The sequence below is a fragment of the Phalacrocorax carbo genome, chromosome 3, assembly GCF_963921805.1.
Source record: "Phalacrocorax carbo chromosome 3, bPhaCar2.1, whole genome shotgun sequence".
Lineage (NCBI taxonomy): Eukaryota > Metazoa > Chordata > Aves > Suliformes > Phalacrocoracidae > Phalacrocorax > Phalacrocorax carbo.
This window is the reverse complement of record NC_087515.1, coordinates 2,082,701-2,098,470: the sequence shown is the minus strand read 5'-3', so window position 1 is coordinate 2,098,470 and position 15,770 is coordinate 2,082,701. Positions and strand designations below refer to the sequence as shown.

Genomic DNA, 15,770 nt, shown 5'->3' with positions numbered 1-15,770 from the left:
TGCAGCAGATCTCACGCCCTGAGTAACACGTCTGGTACTCCATGTACTCCGCTTTAAAGGCCGAATCTCTAACCTTTGGTTAATGTGGATTCGCGTTACCAAGTACTACAGCCGTGTTATGAACACCGCCGAAGCTTTGAAGTCCATCTGTCATATCTCCTCTAATTCGGGAATAAGATTATTAATGATTCACAATTGGAAATGTAACAGGTTTATAAAACTGTAGTGACTTCTACTGAAGACTGAGGTTCAGACTCAGTAGGCCCCCTTTTAGAAAGGTGAGGGTCATCTCCATAGAGCTCGGTTTTTAGTGCTGCATCTAGAAGGTAATAATTCTGCAAAGATATTAAGAGAGCAATTAATTTCTAAGGCAAAGTTAAAGCCCTGAAAGAAAGTTCAAAATATTTTCACTCCTGAAAACTCTGTAACTTGAACAAAGCCCGAGCCCTAAACGTGTTCGGTAATTTTTTTATATCTTTGCAATATTGCCAGTTCCCTCCACTCAAAAAGTTGCCATCACAGTCTTCGTTAGCTGAAGCGTGTAAGGTAAAGCACCCTAGTTTGTATTCGTATTAAAACCTGCTAACTGCAAGTTCCACAAGACCCATTGCAAAGTAAAAGTACAAGCAAAGGAAAGTAATTAAAAAAAAACAAAACCCACTTTTGATTAAGTTCTAGTATTAGAAAAGCAAATAGTTTTTAAGCTAGGAGCATTCTAGCACTCCTGTGCCAAGGATGGCAGAAAACCAGAATTTGTTCCTACTTTATTTAGCTTTTTTTCCCATTAATTTAAACAGAAACATTATTAAATTAATTCAACAAAAAACATACACTCCAAAATGTAAGCCACTAGGAACATAATTTTGCCATTAGTCTACACTGAATTTCTCTCTTGGTCTAAGAATTAAATAACATCTTCAGCAAAAATCTGAGGAGGAGGATGTAGCCTGGGCAATTCCCCAGGCTACCAACAGAAGCAGAATTGTCAGAATAGTTTTGGCTTGGGGGTGGGGGGAGAGAAAAACCAGAACAAAACGAAAAAACACACGTTAAACAAAAATACCCTCACAGCTATGAAGTGGAACATCTGCCTAGTATTTCGATTATATAGACACATTGCACCAAGAGGTGATTTGTGAACCAGCGTTTAGAGCCCTGCTCAGACACCAGGACTGAAGACTTAGAACTCTGAAGCGTAGCACATTCGGTTAACAGACATGCGCCAGAGAGAAAAACAATTAGATCAGGTTATTTGAACAGTCTTACGTGGTATTAATTTCCATGGATGAATGAAATAGTAGCATCCACTCATCTGCATTTCTTTATCAGGCCTTTTAAGGAAGACTGGCCAGAGCTCTACTTCAGCTTTTTCTTAGTCTGAGGAACAGCAAGTGCCTAGTATAACCTCAGATGATTTTTGTTTCCACTAGCTCTAAAAAACTGCACTTCTTCAGAGCAACAAAGGGAGCAGGAAGACCATGAAGTCTCGAGAACATCTCTGCTATGTTTCCTCCACCAAATGCCTGTTCACCAAGGTACCAAGCCTGCAGAGCCTGGCTTACCAGTTCAAGCCTGGGCTCTGCTGTATCAGTCATACAGATTTAGGAGATGCTCTCCTCTGTAAAGGAAGCATGTTCTTTAGGTCGCTGCAGCAAGACTGCATAATGTCATCTAACAAATCTCAGGTTCTGAACAGAGTAGATGAAGCTTTCAAGTCCCTCTGAATAGTGTGGGGCAAGTATTTTTCACAGAAGGCCTTAGGAACATAATTCTAGTTTCATGTTGGCCTTTCTGATTTCATTGAAATACTAATTATAAGCATGAAGCTTTTTCTTTAGTTGCTCAAAAAAATTCTTTCATAGAAAGCCACCATCTTTCCAAAACCAAGTTGTCCTGTAACTTTGATATTCTTGGTTATCGCATATTAAAAAACAAACAAAAAACAAACCCCACCACTAAACAAAACACCACAGACCTACAAGAGAAAAAAATTCACCTCACACTGAAGTGAAACCCTTCTTTAATAAGTATAATGAAAAGGAAAACTAAAAAGTTTTTCCTGAAAACATAGCAGATAAAAAAGTACCAGATTACAACATAATACCAAACATTTAGTTGGTAACTGCCAGTTTATAAACAGAAGCAGTCTGCGGCTCGATTCACGTGACACGTTATTTACAGATGCACGTCCAGATATATATTTTGCCTATGTTTAAAAGTAATTTCTTCACTGTTAACCCCGAGGGCAGGGGAATATGACAGAGAAAGTTTGCTTACATGAGATTTATATCATGCCACAGTCTGGAAAAACACTGGCTGACAAAAATCTGCATGTAGTTCTTTAAATTCACCAAATCACTGAATAACTATATATTTAATGATGAAGCCTGTTCTTCCTAATAGGGATTAAAACTCATCACATAAAATACCAATAGCTTGCCAAGGTATCAGTTGAGACAATTAGTCGCTGAACCAATACTTACTAGCTCAGCATTCTCGTGTGACAGATGACTTTCATAGTCTGCGCCCTCAAAGTATATTGTCCATGTGCCTGGTGACCGTGGATGAGGTGTTAGTCTACAAAAACCTAAAAGAGAAAGTAACATCAACATAGTCATGGTATTTATAGTCATGGTATTTTCTCAACAGATTAGTTAAAATCTAATAGCCTGCCACAAGGAAATACTAAATAGCGGTATTTATCTTTTTATATTCATTAGTATGTTGAATCTCGCATCTTAGATGCCACTACGTGATTCACTGCAATTTGATGGTGTCTACAAAATCCTACAGTTCTATAGCTGTTGCTTCAGAGAAACAGATGTATTTAAAAGCACTACAAGCTCATAGGACACTCCTGGGCTGCAAAATACTGCTTGCACCAACCAGACTCAAGAGAGACATGTAAAGACCAAGTCATCTTTTAGAACACAAACCACCAGAACTCTGAACAAAAGACGGCACCACAGAAACCTCCTGCTTTGCAGAGAGTCTAGCCCATGAGTCTCAGCATCGATTTGGCAGAGGTGAAGCTTTGCCTGGGCTTACGCTTTTTTTTTTTTAAATGCAACTACACAATTAAAAGTGGGGTTTTGTTTGATTTCTGTTAACCAAGCAATTCCTAGAATTTTGAAAAAAGGAGCCACAGCAGCTGACAGATACCCAACACTGGCTCCTAAATCAGGGCCAGTGAGAATCCCCATCGCAGCTGAATTACAAATCACGCCATCCAAATAGAGCAGATTCTCCTCCACACAAAGACCATCTTTCAGCAACTCTGTTTACACTGACTTACTGCAAACCAGTCCCCTCAGCACAATTTAAGGAACACCTAAAAAGCAAAATTCTGAATGCATGCATTAAAAAGGCCTTACTTGTAATAACCATACAGACATTTGTATGGCAAATGACTTATACTTACTAATGAAGGAATTTATTCTACTAGTCATCTTTAGTCTCAAGACTACATCTCCTGTAACTCACTTCACTTTCAAAACAGTCAGTTTCCCACTTTTTTTTTTTTTTTTTTAAATGTAAGAATATGGCTTTTCTATAACCTAAGCTGGAACCAACAACCGCAAACTTCCCCGTAGGATAGAGTAAGCCTGCTTTGTTCATAACCTCCTTTGTTGTCCTACCCACCACATACCCGTGAAAGTTTTTAAACAGCTGCTTTTTAAGCAGTGAGAAATAATGTAACAAAAAAGCTTCTACTAAAATTGAGTAGCGCAAGATAAGGATCACAACTTGTTCATTCACCATAAATGCTCTAAGAGACCCCCTGCTTTACTTTCTCAAGTTTAGGTCACTTTTGTCCAACCACAAGAGCTCTCTCTCATCATCTGAAATTTTGTTGGACTACAAATGCCCAAACCATACATTCTTATGTTGATGAATGTTGAAAGAACTATTTTAAGCTCATGGGATTTTTTTTTTACATTATATGGAAGCAGATGATGAGCAAAAAAAAAAAGGTAACTTCATCATTTAACTCACATTAGCTTTAAAAGCAAGTTGACTGAAATTGTTCAAGTATTACAAAATTTACATTTACGTAAATTTTTGCTGCTCTAACAGAAAATCCAAAAAAGCTCTGGAGCAAAGGGAAAACAAACTTTCAGTAGGCACTAGTAACTCAGCGCTGCTTATTTAGAACCTTGAAAGTGAATGAGAGGGACAAGAAGAAAGGGTAAGGATTAAAAAGATCTTGCATAGTTGTTATGGGTTGCAAAAGGAAACACTTGAAAAACACACTGTAAAAAGACTGGAACATACATAAAGAGAAAGTGGTTTACATTTAACAAACATATATTTTGCATTCTGAGTTCACTACCCCAAAAAAGAGCACCCTTGTAAAACAACAGAAGAACTAACCTCTCTGACACAGCGGATCTAAAAATTCTTGTAAACCACTTGGAACATTTCTGACAACGTCGCAGGAATAGCCATCTTCTGGTAAAAGAAAAGGTAGTTGTAAGTCGGGATCCTCTTCCAGCTGGACTTCTCGGCCGTCGCTGCGAGCAAGCTCATCAGCCGTGTTTTCTGCAACAGTTACTACATTCTCTATCAATTCCTAGACAGAAGGCAGAGAACCATTGTTACTATAAAGGGATAATTTCCATTAAGGAAAAAAAACTACCATGAAGAAAATACTATGACTGCACGAAAAAGGCATTTGGAAAATAAGTTATCAGATAAGAAACTTCTTTAGCTCTGCTACGTACAGTCAGTACACTGCCCATAGATTATGTACTTAGAGAATGTAACAGAAGCATTTATTTTTACTTCAGTATTTTCAGAACTTGTGGTGCATGTTTTCACTTCATATGAGAGCTGTATTTAAAACTACATAGCATAGAACGTGCATGTGCAGAGGTGGAATTACAGGCAGCTTTAAAATTTTTCGACACTTTGTTGAATGTATATATACTTCTGTAAGACTAAATGCACAGAAAGGAAACCGACAAATTGTAAAGACAGGATTTTCGGCTCCATCAGGACACATATACCCACAGAGGACCAATGGCATTACAATTCCATACTCTGCAAGTTTTATAGAACTGATTTAATTCTGCATTTCCTGAGAGCCCAGTAAGATGCGAAGGATCCCTGAAGGAGCAGGATTACTCAAAGTGCGGCAGGGAACTTTTAAGTTTTATATTTGGTGCACAAATATTCTGCTTAATATCACAAAAAGCGCTGTGAAACCAGTGTACTTTTCCCAACGTAGCTGCTGTGGTTGCACGTAGCACACGGCAGTCTTGCTTCTACATTTTAGAGAGGTCTGTAAGATTTCAGTAGGGTATCTGTTACTAGATTATCTGAACTGAGGAAAACTAATTCTGAAGTTAAAAGTCAAATTCCTAAATACTTTGCAAAAAGTAAAGGTCCAAGCAGCACTTGGTGCTTCTACATTCTTCTGTTTATCCCAAATTACTCAGAAGGGTGCACAACGGAAAGGCTCGTCCCTCTCTCTCCCCCTCAAACAGTTCCTCCATTTGTTTGTTACCTTATATGCCTCGGGCTGGTGTAAGTTTTAGCACAAAAGTATTCTCTGGTTAAGTGAAATAAGAAGTTACAGGCAGCTTTTTAAAAAGATATAAGTAGTAATTCTCTGCGCACTCAGCCTCTTCCAAGTTGCATGCTCTTAGCATGCCTTAGCAACGAAGAAACAACCCATCCCTGCGTTTGAATGAGCAGGCAGCATCAATACTTAAAAGTATCTTTACCTCTAGTTAACCAGCATCCCTTCCGGAAGAGAACTCACCCCAGAGGTGTGAGAATTACTACAATTAACTTATCTGAAGCTGCTAAAAGTATTACACATAGATTCCTTTACTACAAGTATTTGCTTCATGGAAGCTTCAGGTGTGATTTCCCATCTCTTTCTACAGCTTCTACTTGGCTCCCCAAACCATCTTAATAGTTTGGTCTTAATCTCACCCCAGTTACACTAATGGGCAATTCAGAATCTGTAAGCCTGATACAACTATTTTATTACTGGAGCACAGTTGAAACAAAACCATTTAAGTGTTCTCATCTGAATGCTCAATTTCAGCAAATTCCCAGGGATAAGTCAGAGAAATCCAGCCAATATGTAAGAATATATTCAAGCGACAAGTCCCCGTTAACACCTTTAGACTCATTGGATACATCTGTTTATTAAATCAAAGGTACTAACACGAAGTTATTAAAAATAGACTTTCTAGATGGTGCATTCACTTATATAAATATTAGATTATCTTCACCTTTTCAGATTTTTGAGATCAGTCAACTATGCTGTAATCAGGGTTTACCTTAAGAATTTTCCTCCACATACTATTACAGTTCTGCAAGGAACACAAAACCTATTTTGACTTTTGCCAAAAAGATGTTTCCCATGGATAAAACTTGGAATAGTCAGTCATGTCTTAAATATCAAGATAAAAAATGCTTCTGAAAACAACATATATATATATCTATAGATAAAGAGATATATCTATCTGTCTGTACCTACATACATGTTCCATGTGTCAATCTGTCCATTTAAGGACAATCTGCCCACTGCTTATACAAAGGGATCCAAGATTCATGGATTTTTACATCCCACATGTAACAAAAAAGCTTAGTGTTCCTGCTTCTTCCATTTGATTTCTACAGTCAACATTTCAATCTCTGTTCCTGTGGCTGGCTATACATGGAACTAGCTTTTGGGATTGCTCTGTGCACCTCTCCTCTACTGCCTTACTGGATTTCATCCACAAACGGGGTCAGGTGCAGCAACACCTCCCTAAGTGTGCTCAACACGCAGCGTTACCTTACATCCCAACTCAGCGTAAGAGAGATTTGGTAATATCCTGCTCGGGTTGCAGTGAAGTACAGCCAAAGTTGGTGGCCAGAAGCGGGCTGATGCCACCAATACTTACTGCATGGAGAGCAGATCCCCCACTCTGACTCTCCTCACAACTCCAAACCGATCACAATACGGTAGCTATTTTCAGCCAAAGTTTTTACTTTAAGTCTATATTTCTCATGTGTGTTAAACAGCAGAGTAAGTAATAGAAGAGACTCACTGTTGGGATGAGTGGTTCATCAGGAGCACAGTGATAATTCTGCAGCAAAGCTTGTAGCTGCAAAGAATTCAGCTTAAAGCAAGTACTGTTAATATTTGGAACATCTGCATTTGAGTATTTGTCCATGGTAAGCAATGTGGTTGCCTAGGAGAGAAAAAAAAAATGCCATAGGAGACAAATCCAAACCAGAATGAAACCTTAAGCCTTCTTTCTGAGTTTTATTTAGACAAGAGATAGGAAAAGACAAGGCAAGAAGCCAGACTTGTTACGGAAGCAACAAAAATATCCAGGAAATAACCACTAAATATATCTCCTGTACCTACAAGATTAATTAATATTAAACCTATCGTAAATGAGGCATATCAGTTTTTCAGCTGCTCTTCTTGTCTCTGTTCAGCATAGTTATAGCTCAGTCATATAAACAGAAATTGAACGGCATATCAGCTAAAATCACTAATTATTAATTTCACTTGTAGCTTAACGATTAATGATGCTGAAAACATATCTTGTGCCTTTGCATGCTACTCCGATGTTCCAGGATTGACTCGCACAGACTGTACTTGTCCACAGGCTCTTCTCTAGGAACACAGAAAATATAAGTATTCTCTTTGAATATACAATTACATAAGAAGTGCTGATCAGTTCACCCACTCACCTGCACTATTCTGCTCAGGTGGCAGTCAGCAGCCAATTCTAAACCCTGTTTTTCTGCCCAGGCTTCGATATGGCCCAACTGTTGACGAACAATAGCTCCCCAATAATGTGAACATAACCCTGAATCTGGGGCCGTAACTAATCTGTTGAAAAGCCACATGTTGATAAAATGAAACAGCTGGGAGAAGAGCTGTATAGTCAGGGCAGCGTTCACTCTACATCGTCTCAAGAGGGACATAGCTCCAGTCAATGTGTGCAGCACATCATCTATAAAACAAAAAGTCACAGTCACATACTGCAATGTACAACTGATTTAGGCCATAAATAACAATACACCTAACCTGCGTGAGTGAAAGCTAGGTGGAACCTACGTGTTCTTAAGTTAAACAGACTTTCAGAAATAAATTTACTGCTTCATGGTTTTCAAGGTGGAGCAACATTAAACTGATAGCTGCAATATGTTTTTTATCTCTGAAATGAAAATAAATTCTTTTGGGTAAATATTTAGTACACAAGTACATAATTGGTTATATCTGACACTTAAATCATGTCCTCACTTGAGTAAACTCATGTTTCTGTTATTTAATAACAAGTTAAAACCTTGATATTCTACCGTTTCCGATGCATACTGCAATTATTCCATAGCTCCTTGCAGTTAAATACCAAACTATATTCAAGAGCTCCCGTAGAAACTATTTGCATTGCATGATGTTGTTGAACTGCAGAATGCACCTTGTGTTTACACATTACACACGGTGGGACGCGATGATCTCCAGAGGTCCCTTCCAACCCCCACCATTTTGCGCTTCTGTGATTTTTTAAAAAAATATTATTTAAATTTCCTTTTGCCCATTAGTTCACTGCAAAATTACGTAAGAAGCAACAGGGTCCTCCTGTTAGCTCCACCAAGAGCGAACACCCTCATGTGCCTCCTGGTGGAATAGATTAATATAAGTAAAACATTCATCTCCCGGCCTTCTTTTACGGCAATACTTTTATCTGAAATCTCTACTGAACAGACCGCCAAATTAATTGCTTTGGCATTGAAACACAGGATTGCGACTGAGAAAGGTTATCTGTATAAGACAGAAATCTATAAAGCAACTCAAATGTAACTGAAATAATGATCATCATCTGCCTTTATTCCAATGTCAGTTTGCTGCTTTTTCAGGGTTCGTGTCCCAGAAGTTCTCTCTCTCTCACAGTACAGGGCACTAAAACCAAAACAGGACACCTTTATATTCTTCCTTCAGTGTTCAATGAAGGAAGAGAACAACTGCAGCAAGCTTAAAACCCAGACGACCAAAAAGTATATATGAATTTTGTATAAATACTCTCTGTAGTTGAACAGGATAACTGTACTTAATAGCTCTGCAGATCATCTTTACTTCGATTATTCAGAACGTCGCTATCTTCTTAACTCTTCCTAACCTTCTACCCCTGGTTAATCCCTTCAAACTTAAATATTTTTTACATTTTCCATCTCCTTCTTTAGCCATCGGGCTACATAATGTGGGAGGCTCTCACACTTCCCCCATGAAAAGCTCAACTGGGGTCCTACCTCAGGGGCCTGCGCGTGAACGTGTTCAGCATGGAAAACGAGGTGTTAGAAGTCTGAGCGCAGTCACTGAGCTGGGATTACAGCCATAGCAGGACAGCACACGTGACCAGAACGCTCTCATGGACAGGAACCGCCCAGGAGGGCTCACATTGCTGTGAAACACTCTCATAATTAAAGTATCATGGCAGGGATTCTTGGCAGGAATCTACAAGGCAAGTCAGCTTAACCTTAGGCCCTGGGAGTCACTTCGTCAGGTTCTCCCATAGAATCCTTATAGCGAAACTGCCGAAGACAAGCCAGTGATAATGTAGGTAGAGAATTGGCTGGACCACGGGACTTGGTGGATTTGTGCATACGAAGTCCAGCTGGCAGTCCGCTATTGGTGGCCTCCCTCACGGAGCGGCGCTGGGACTGGTACTGTTTCATGACTTTATTAGTGACCTGGGCGACTGGGTGGAACGCATTCTCAGCAAACTCACAGATGATACCAAGCTGGGGGAAATACTGATACGCAGAACGGAAAAAGTACTTTTCAGAAGGGCCTCAGCAGGCTGGAAAACGGGCTGACAGGGACTTCATAAAGTTCAAAGGCAACTGCAAAGTCCTGCATCTGGGAAGGAATAATTCTATGCAACAGTGGAAGCTGGGTGCCATCTGGATATAAAGCAGCCCTGCCAAAAATGATGCAGAGAGCCTGGTGAACAGCAAGCTGAATGTGATTAAGCAGTATGTGCTTGTCTGAAAGGTAGCCAGTCGTAAACTAAGCTGTTAAGTAAGCAGCAGTGACGCTAGCAAAAGGCAGGGAAGCAATCCCTCCTATGCATTCGGCATTTATGAGACTGCATCTGGAGAAGAGCATCCAGTTTTAGACTCTGCAGCTCAAGGAAAACACAGATTTAATGGAGCAAATTCAGCAGAAAGTCACCAAGATGATTAGGCAGCTGAAAGGAACGACATAAAAGAGGGACAGAGAAGTGGATTTGGTTCATCCTGGGGAAAGAGAAGGCTAAAGGCACAGCTTTTTGCTGCCTTCATCTACCTAAAGCGAGGGTTTGGAACAAGATCATTCTCAAAGGGCACAGTAATGGCACAGAACAACAGACAAACCAACACAAAAATTGCAACATGGGAAATTCCAATTATATACAGCAAAAGCATTTTCACCATGAGGGTGGTCAAACGTTGGAACAGGTTACTTGGAGATGTTGTGGCATCTCCATCCCTCAGTGGAGATTCAAAACTCAACTGGGCAATACTCTGAACCACCTGATCCAGTTGAACCTGCCTTGAGCAAAACACTGGATCAGATGTCAACCAGAGGTTCCCCTCCAAACTAAATTATTCCATGTTTTTTGTAAACCTAATACAGATCATCTGAATGTCACTACTTTCCTTTGTCATCCATATGAAATTGATCTAAACAATTCTCAGTGGTTTGGGCAACTTGTAAATGTCACATCACCGTTCAGAAAAATTCTGTTTATTGCTAATTAATTGTACGGTTTAGAAGACACAAGTAATGATCAAGCAGTCTAACCTATTTTAGGCCTCTGAGGATTATTTTCCTCTGGATCATCAAGGAAGGCTGGCATGTAGTTATTAAGCTCTGTTTGTAGACAGTGAACCAGGTACCTGGAAGGGAAGGAGAAAACAAAGGCATTTTAAAATCCTGATGTGTTCATTCTGAATGCTTGTAGAGAAAAGAGATCTATCAAACGACAAGACTCCTGAAATCGCAGTGTTATGTATGTGACTTAGGGAACCCAGTAACAGTTTTTGTAAGGCCAGAGACCCGTTCTCCCACACCTTTCCTAGAAATGTTGGAAAAAGAATTAAGCAGCTCCGTGTGCTCCCTGACAACCTCAATGCAATCCCGCTGCACACTTGTAAGAGCAAGTCATGTGCTGCACAAAGGGATGCTGTCAGGACAAACCTGAGTTCTGTACAACTGCAAAAACTATTTTTTTTCCAAACAGAAATACACTTTTCTCTGTTTAAAATCCACCATGAGTAGCATTAAAAAGAAAAAAATCCTATTCTGAGCCAACACACAAGATCCTGAATGGCCCCAGTGTTCTGTGTAAACATTTTATTCTTATATTTCTCTTACCTTTAACTGCAGTGAAATAAAAAGCCTGGCTTAGTATTCTTTCTCTTCTAATAATTAAACATTTTCTTTAACACTGTTTTTGATAATTCATTTACACATTTTCTGTTAAGAACTGAAACTAAAAGGGAATCAAGTTTAATCACATCCATAAAGCAAAACCTTCATGGCTTTCTACAACTCCCCTTTCTGTTTCAGTGGTAACCTTTGTAATGAAACACCCTCAAACTGCTAGAAAACGGAAGCCATTGCAATTTCAACCAGTTCTGGTATATGCCAGTTGCTACCATCAAATAACATTTTCACAGCAGATTTCTTTCTTTTGATGCTTCTGTTGTGCTTTTTAATTTGCCTTGTAAACATAGATGCCACAGTTCTGTTCTCCAAAAGTTTAATGCATCCATTCAAAATCTCCCATGTTACAGCGTACTTGGGGGAGAATTCAGAAAAACCCTTTTACATCCAGCCTGCTCATCACGTACAGGGAAAAATACAGTGCCATTCCTTCCTGGCCACAGAAGTATTCTGACTTCAATGACTATCTAGCAAACTGAAGTAGCAAAGGGTTGTTTCAAGACACCAATCCAAAACACTGCTCTGTGGCCAAAAGGCATAACCTCATTAACAGTAATTTAGAGGTGCTATAAGGAAAAAAAAAAAAAAAAAAAAAAGAGAGAGAGAAGGCTCTGTCAAAATAGCTACTTGCTATACCCTATTTTCCCTGTGGGAGTATACACGAAGTGGCTTGGTGCTTCTCTGACACCTTTCCAACATTCAGAAAGCAATGAAAAGGTTTCACATACCGCATTCACATATGACATATTGATCTTCAGAGCCCCCTGAAAGCTAAGCAGTTAAACCATGGTCTCCCTACCCTGGCACGGTATAAAGAGAGTATTATGTTCTGTGCTATTACAGGAGCATGAAGAGACTACATTTAAAACAGGCATCCTACAAGTCGGGGAAAGCTGGGCATAAGTCACCCAAGGTACACTGAGAGTTCTCTAGATGTTAGTTTCAGCGACACAAATTTGCCGAGGAAGATTTGTTCAACACGGACCTAGGGAAGGAAAAAATAATCTAAATCTGTACAAAAATTACACCTTTCCTGTTGATTAGCACTGTGCTCAGCCAATGTTATCTTTATTCCAGGATCCTTTCCTGGGAGGACTTCCCTTCCCATTGGATACTTCATTCAATTTTTCTTTTAATCAGTATTGTAGTTGCCTGAGCTGACCACCATAGGCTGAATTTACCCCAAGCCATAACCTGTCTTTACATTTTCACGAAAAAAGGACGCAAAAAAACCCACTGTGCAAATTTCTATTTATGTGAATTATGAAAGGAGTAGATATGAATATAATTAGAAGCCCTTAAAGAGCGCAAGGTTCATTACTTTAAAGACCCAAAACTATTTAAGCCTATGCATTTATATATTAACAGCAAAAATAACCTTTCCTCGCATCTCCATAAAAACCCTTAAATTAAAAGAAAGCTATCAACACAAACTAAATTTAAACAACATTCCCCTAAAGTTTTCATTGGCAGCCTCAACTATCACAAGAACAGCGAACAGATGAAACTCCTTGCTTGGCCAGGGGATCCATATGTACAAAACAAAGTATACGTCTAAAGAAGTAAGTCTAGCCTCTCTTAAATATCTGAGAGGGGGACTTAAACAATAAACAAAAGACATTATTGCTACACCTAAAATTTGGCAAAAAATGTGAAGTTATTCTAAAAACCACAGAAACACAGGATACGTTAAGTGAAGCAGACGCTTGATAGCCTTACTTGAATGCCATTTGAACCAAGTGTGCCAAAACATCTTGGGCATCCACGGTAATTCGGCTAAGGTCTCGGTCTTGCTTTATGAAATTCAGTAATTCAGATGCATTTGCCATCCAAAAGGCAAGCGCCCCAGCAATATTCTTCTGTTTCTGTAAGTAGAAAGAAACAAGAAATAATACCGGGCAATAGCTTTCTGAAAAAGCACAGCAGCTTAAAAAGGCTCCAAAAGATAGACCAGTACCTTTTCCCATTTCACCAAACATATCTCAGATACCAGATATTTGCAAAATGTTTATAGGTAATATTGCCATTGCTGTAACTGGTAAGTTCAATTTTAACACGTTCACTGAACATATGAAATTCTGTTAAATTGCCAATAGCCATATCAATAAAGCCACGGTGTAAGCATCTAGTTGCGCAGTGCTAAGAGCTTAGCAGAATGCAGTATCTGGTAATCTGTGCACTTTTAAGCGCATATTCACTACTGCCCACTGCCACCCTGATACTGCGCTCACTGGCTTTGATACCAGGTGATTCAGTATCAAGTACTGATCTATCTCACCATCTCCCGACCACAAATGCCAGGCCAGGCAACCTCAGATGAAATCCAAAGAATAGGAACCACAAACAACAAAAAAAAGAAAATAAAGGGAAGAAAAAAGAACTTCGGTCATTTCATATCCACATTGAAGTGCGTTAAGCAGAAATTATGGAATGCCGTAAAAGTTGCAAAGTCAAAAAAGGATTTTAGTACTGCATGTTCCAGTTGCTGAATGAGTGTTATGAACCGTTCAAGTCCAGCTGTTTGAGTACTGTATTTTGATATGGAAGCAGCATGAGAAACTGAGCTAAGCCAACGTAGCTAGGATCAGTTCCCAGCAATATATCCTACCTGATCAACCTGGTCTACCTCCTGGAGAAAAACAGACGAAGGAAATCAAACAGAATAGAAGAAAGAAACTTGTGAACAATCATGATAGCTTTAGAAATCAAACACTAAATATGAAGGTACAACACTTACGTTCACAGTTATACAGAGATGCATTAATCAGTAGCTACGATGCAACTGAGCCCCTTTCGAAAAATGAATTATTTTAATAGGACTAGTAGCACAACAGCCAAGAACTGAAGTGCCCGCGTCATGGTTAGTTCAAGGAATGCCCTGTACTAGTTGACATCCCAGACTAGTTGGTTATTCCATGCTCAGTGCACCACAGAAACTCCAAAGTAACAGGTCCAGGCAGCTATTTGCCCACACTGCTGCAATGAAGACAATGTACAAACACACACAACGGGGGACAGAAAATCCCCACCAGAAAAATAAAAATAAAATAAATAAATAAATAAAAAACAAACCGAAAACCATAAAACACCTAGGACAGGTTTAATACATGGCTTTTCAATCAAAGAACAAAAAGACTTTTAAATAACAAAAAAGAGCCAGATGAAATACCACACTAAGCTGCTTAAACGCTGGTACATAAAAGCTACACAGTTGAGCAAACAAAAAAAACCCCACCAGATACATTGGTCTGAATATTTAAAACTGAATTCTTCTTGGCTTTCTACTCAGACCACTCTCCCCCACCTGGAACGCAGTGAACTTAGATGCAAAAATTTGCGGTGTCATTTGCTGTTACTGTTATAATTTTAGTTAGAGCTCAAAAGACCAAATTGCCACTGCTTTTTTGTTTCTTCCCCCTTTCCAGGCAAGGCACTCTGAAACTGGCCGAAGATGTGTTGGCACAGAATGGAAGTAGATGCTCCCTCTACAAAAAATGTTAAGATTTGCAGAGGATCAGAAATGCCATGGAATGATTTGAAGAAAAAAAAAAAGTCAGGATACAAAAAAAATGGCTTTTTTAATATGAATTAAGTTTCTATTCCTGGATTTTTATTGAAAGCACTGATCCTTCTCATAGATCTCTCCAATTTTATCCCTATCTCATATGAAGTCTTCTATAATACTGGCATACACTAATGCAAAGCTACAGACACAATTTGTTAGCAAGTACTTCTTGAGCATCTTCAGAAAGCTATCAAGCCTCCATGCCATCTAGGCAGGCAAAATTAAGATCTAAATTTATTTTACTCCCACAGTACAGCACAAGAGTTTGTGCACCTCCCCTCTACTTCTGTTTTGGGTGCCTCTCTCCCCTTGCCCCCCATCCGCCTTCTCCATCTTTCACACCCTCAGACCGCTTTCCAGTGCGTGCACGCTTTACGGTCGAGACATACAAAAAGCTGTTGTGGTACAGGGACCGATTACACGGGAGTTTAACTGTGACAGCCATCAATGTAACTGCTCATTCTACAGTTTAGATGAAGTAATTTGACTTAGCTTAGCTAGTACTGTTTACACCCCACTAAGACTGGTCCAAGCTAATGACGTTTTCCTGGCCAAGCTTTAGAATCAATGCATTTCTTTGTCTCCATCCCATTAAGCTTCAAATTCACCGAAGTTCTACCCTTCCATCACATCTGTAATTCCCCCCCTTTCCTCCAGCTTCTTCAGCGCGACATTTAGAAGAACTTCCTCCCAGTTTTCAACCTCCAAGTCTCTTCAGTTTATTTCTTGCAACCAGGTAACATCTTTCGCAAACCA

At 39.4% G+C, this 15,770-nt stretch overlaps 1 protein-coding gene across 26 annotated transcripts in view; it reads right to left on the bottom strand.

Annotated features, from left to right (window-relative positions):
* Positions 1-15,770, bottom strand: part of AFDN (afadin, adherens junction formation factor) — a 134,738-nt gene that overhangs the window by 47,050 nt on the left and 71,918 nt on the right. For 18 of the 26 annotated variants that reach the window (XR_010371925.1, XR_010371926.1, XM_064445582.1 and 15 more), the window contains 7 exons: positions 14,058-14,078; positions 13,169-13,314; positions 10,805-10,899; positions 7,708-7,973; positions 7,053-7,196; positions 4,375-4,573; positions 2,484-2,587 (listed from right to left, as the gene is read on the bottom strand). Coding sequence is in view for 24 of the 26 variants with exons in the window: in XM_064445582.1 (XP_064301652.1) it covers positions 2,484-2,587; positions 4,375-4,573; positions 7,053-7,196; positions 7,708-7,973; positions 10,805-10,899; positions 13,169-13,314; positions 14,058-14,078 (975 nt within the window). In the remaining 2 variants the exon portion in view is untranslated. The remainder of the gene's footprint in view (positions 1-2,483; positions 2,588-4,374; positions 4,574-7,052; positions 7,197-7,707; positions 7,974-10,804; positions 10,900-13,168; positions 13,315-14,057; positions 14,079-15,770) is intronic. The other 8 variants (XM_064445586.1, XM_064445606.1, XM_064445597.1 and 5 more) reach the window with 1 other exon arrangement.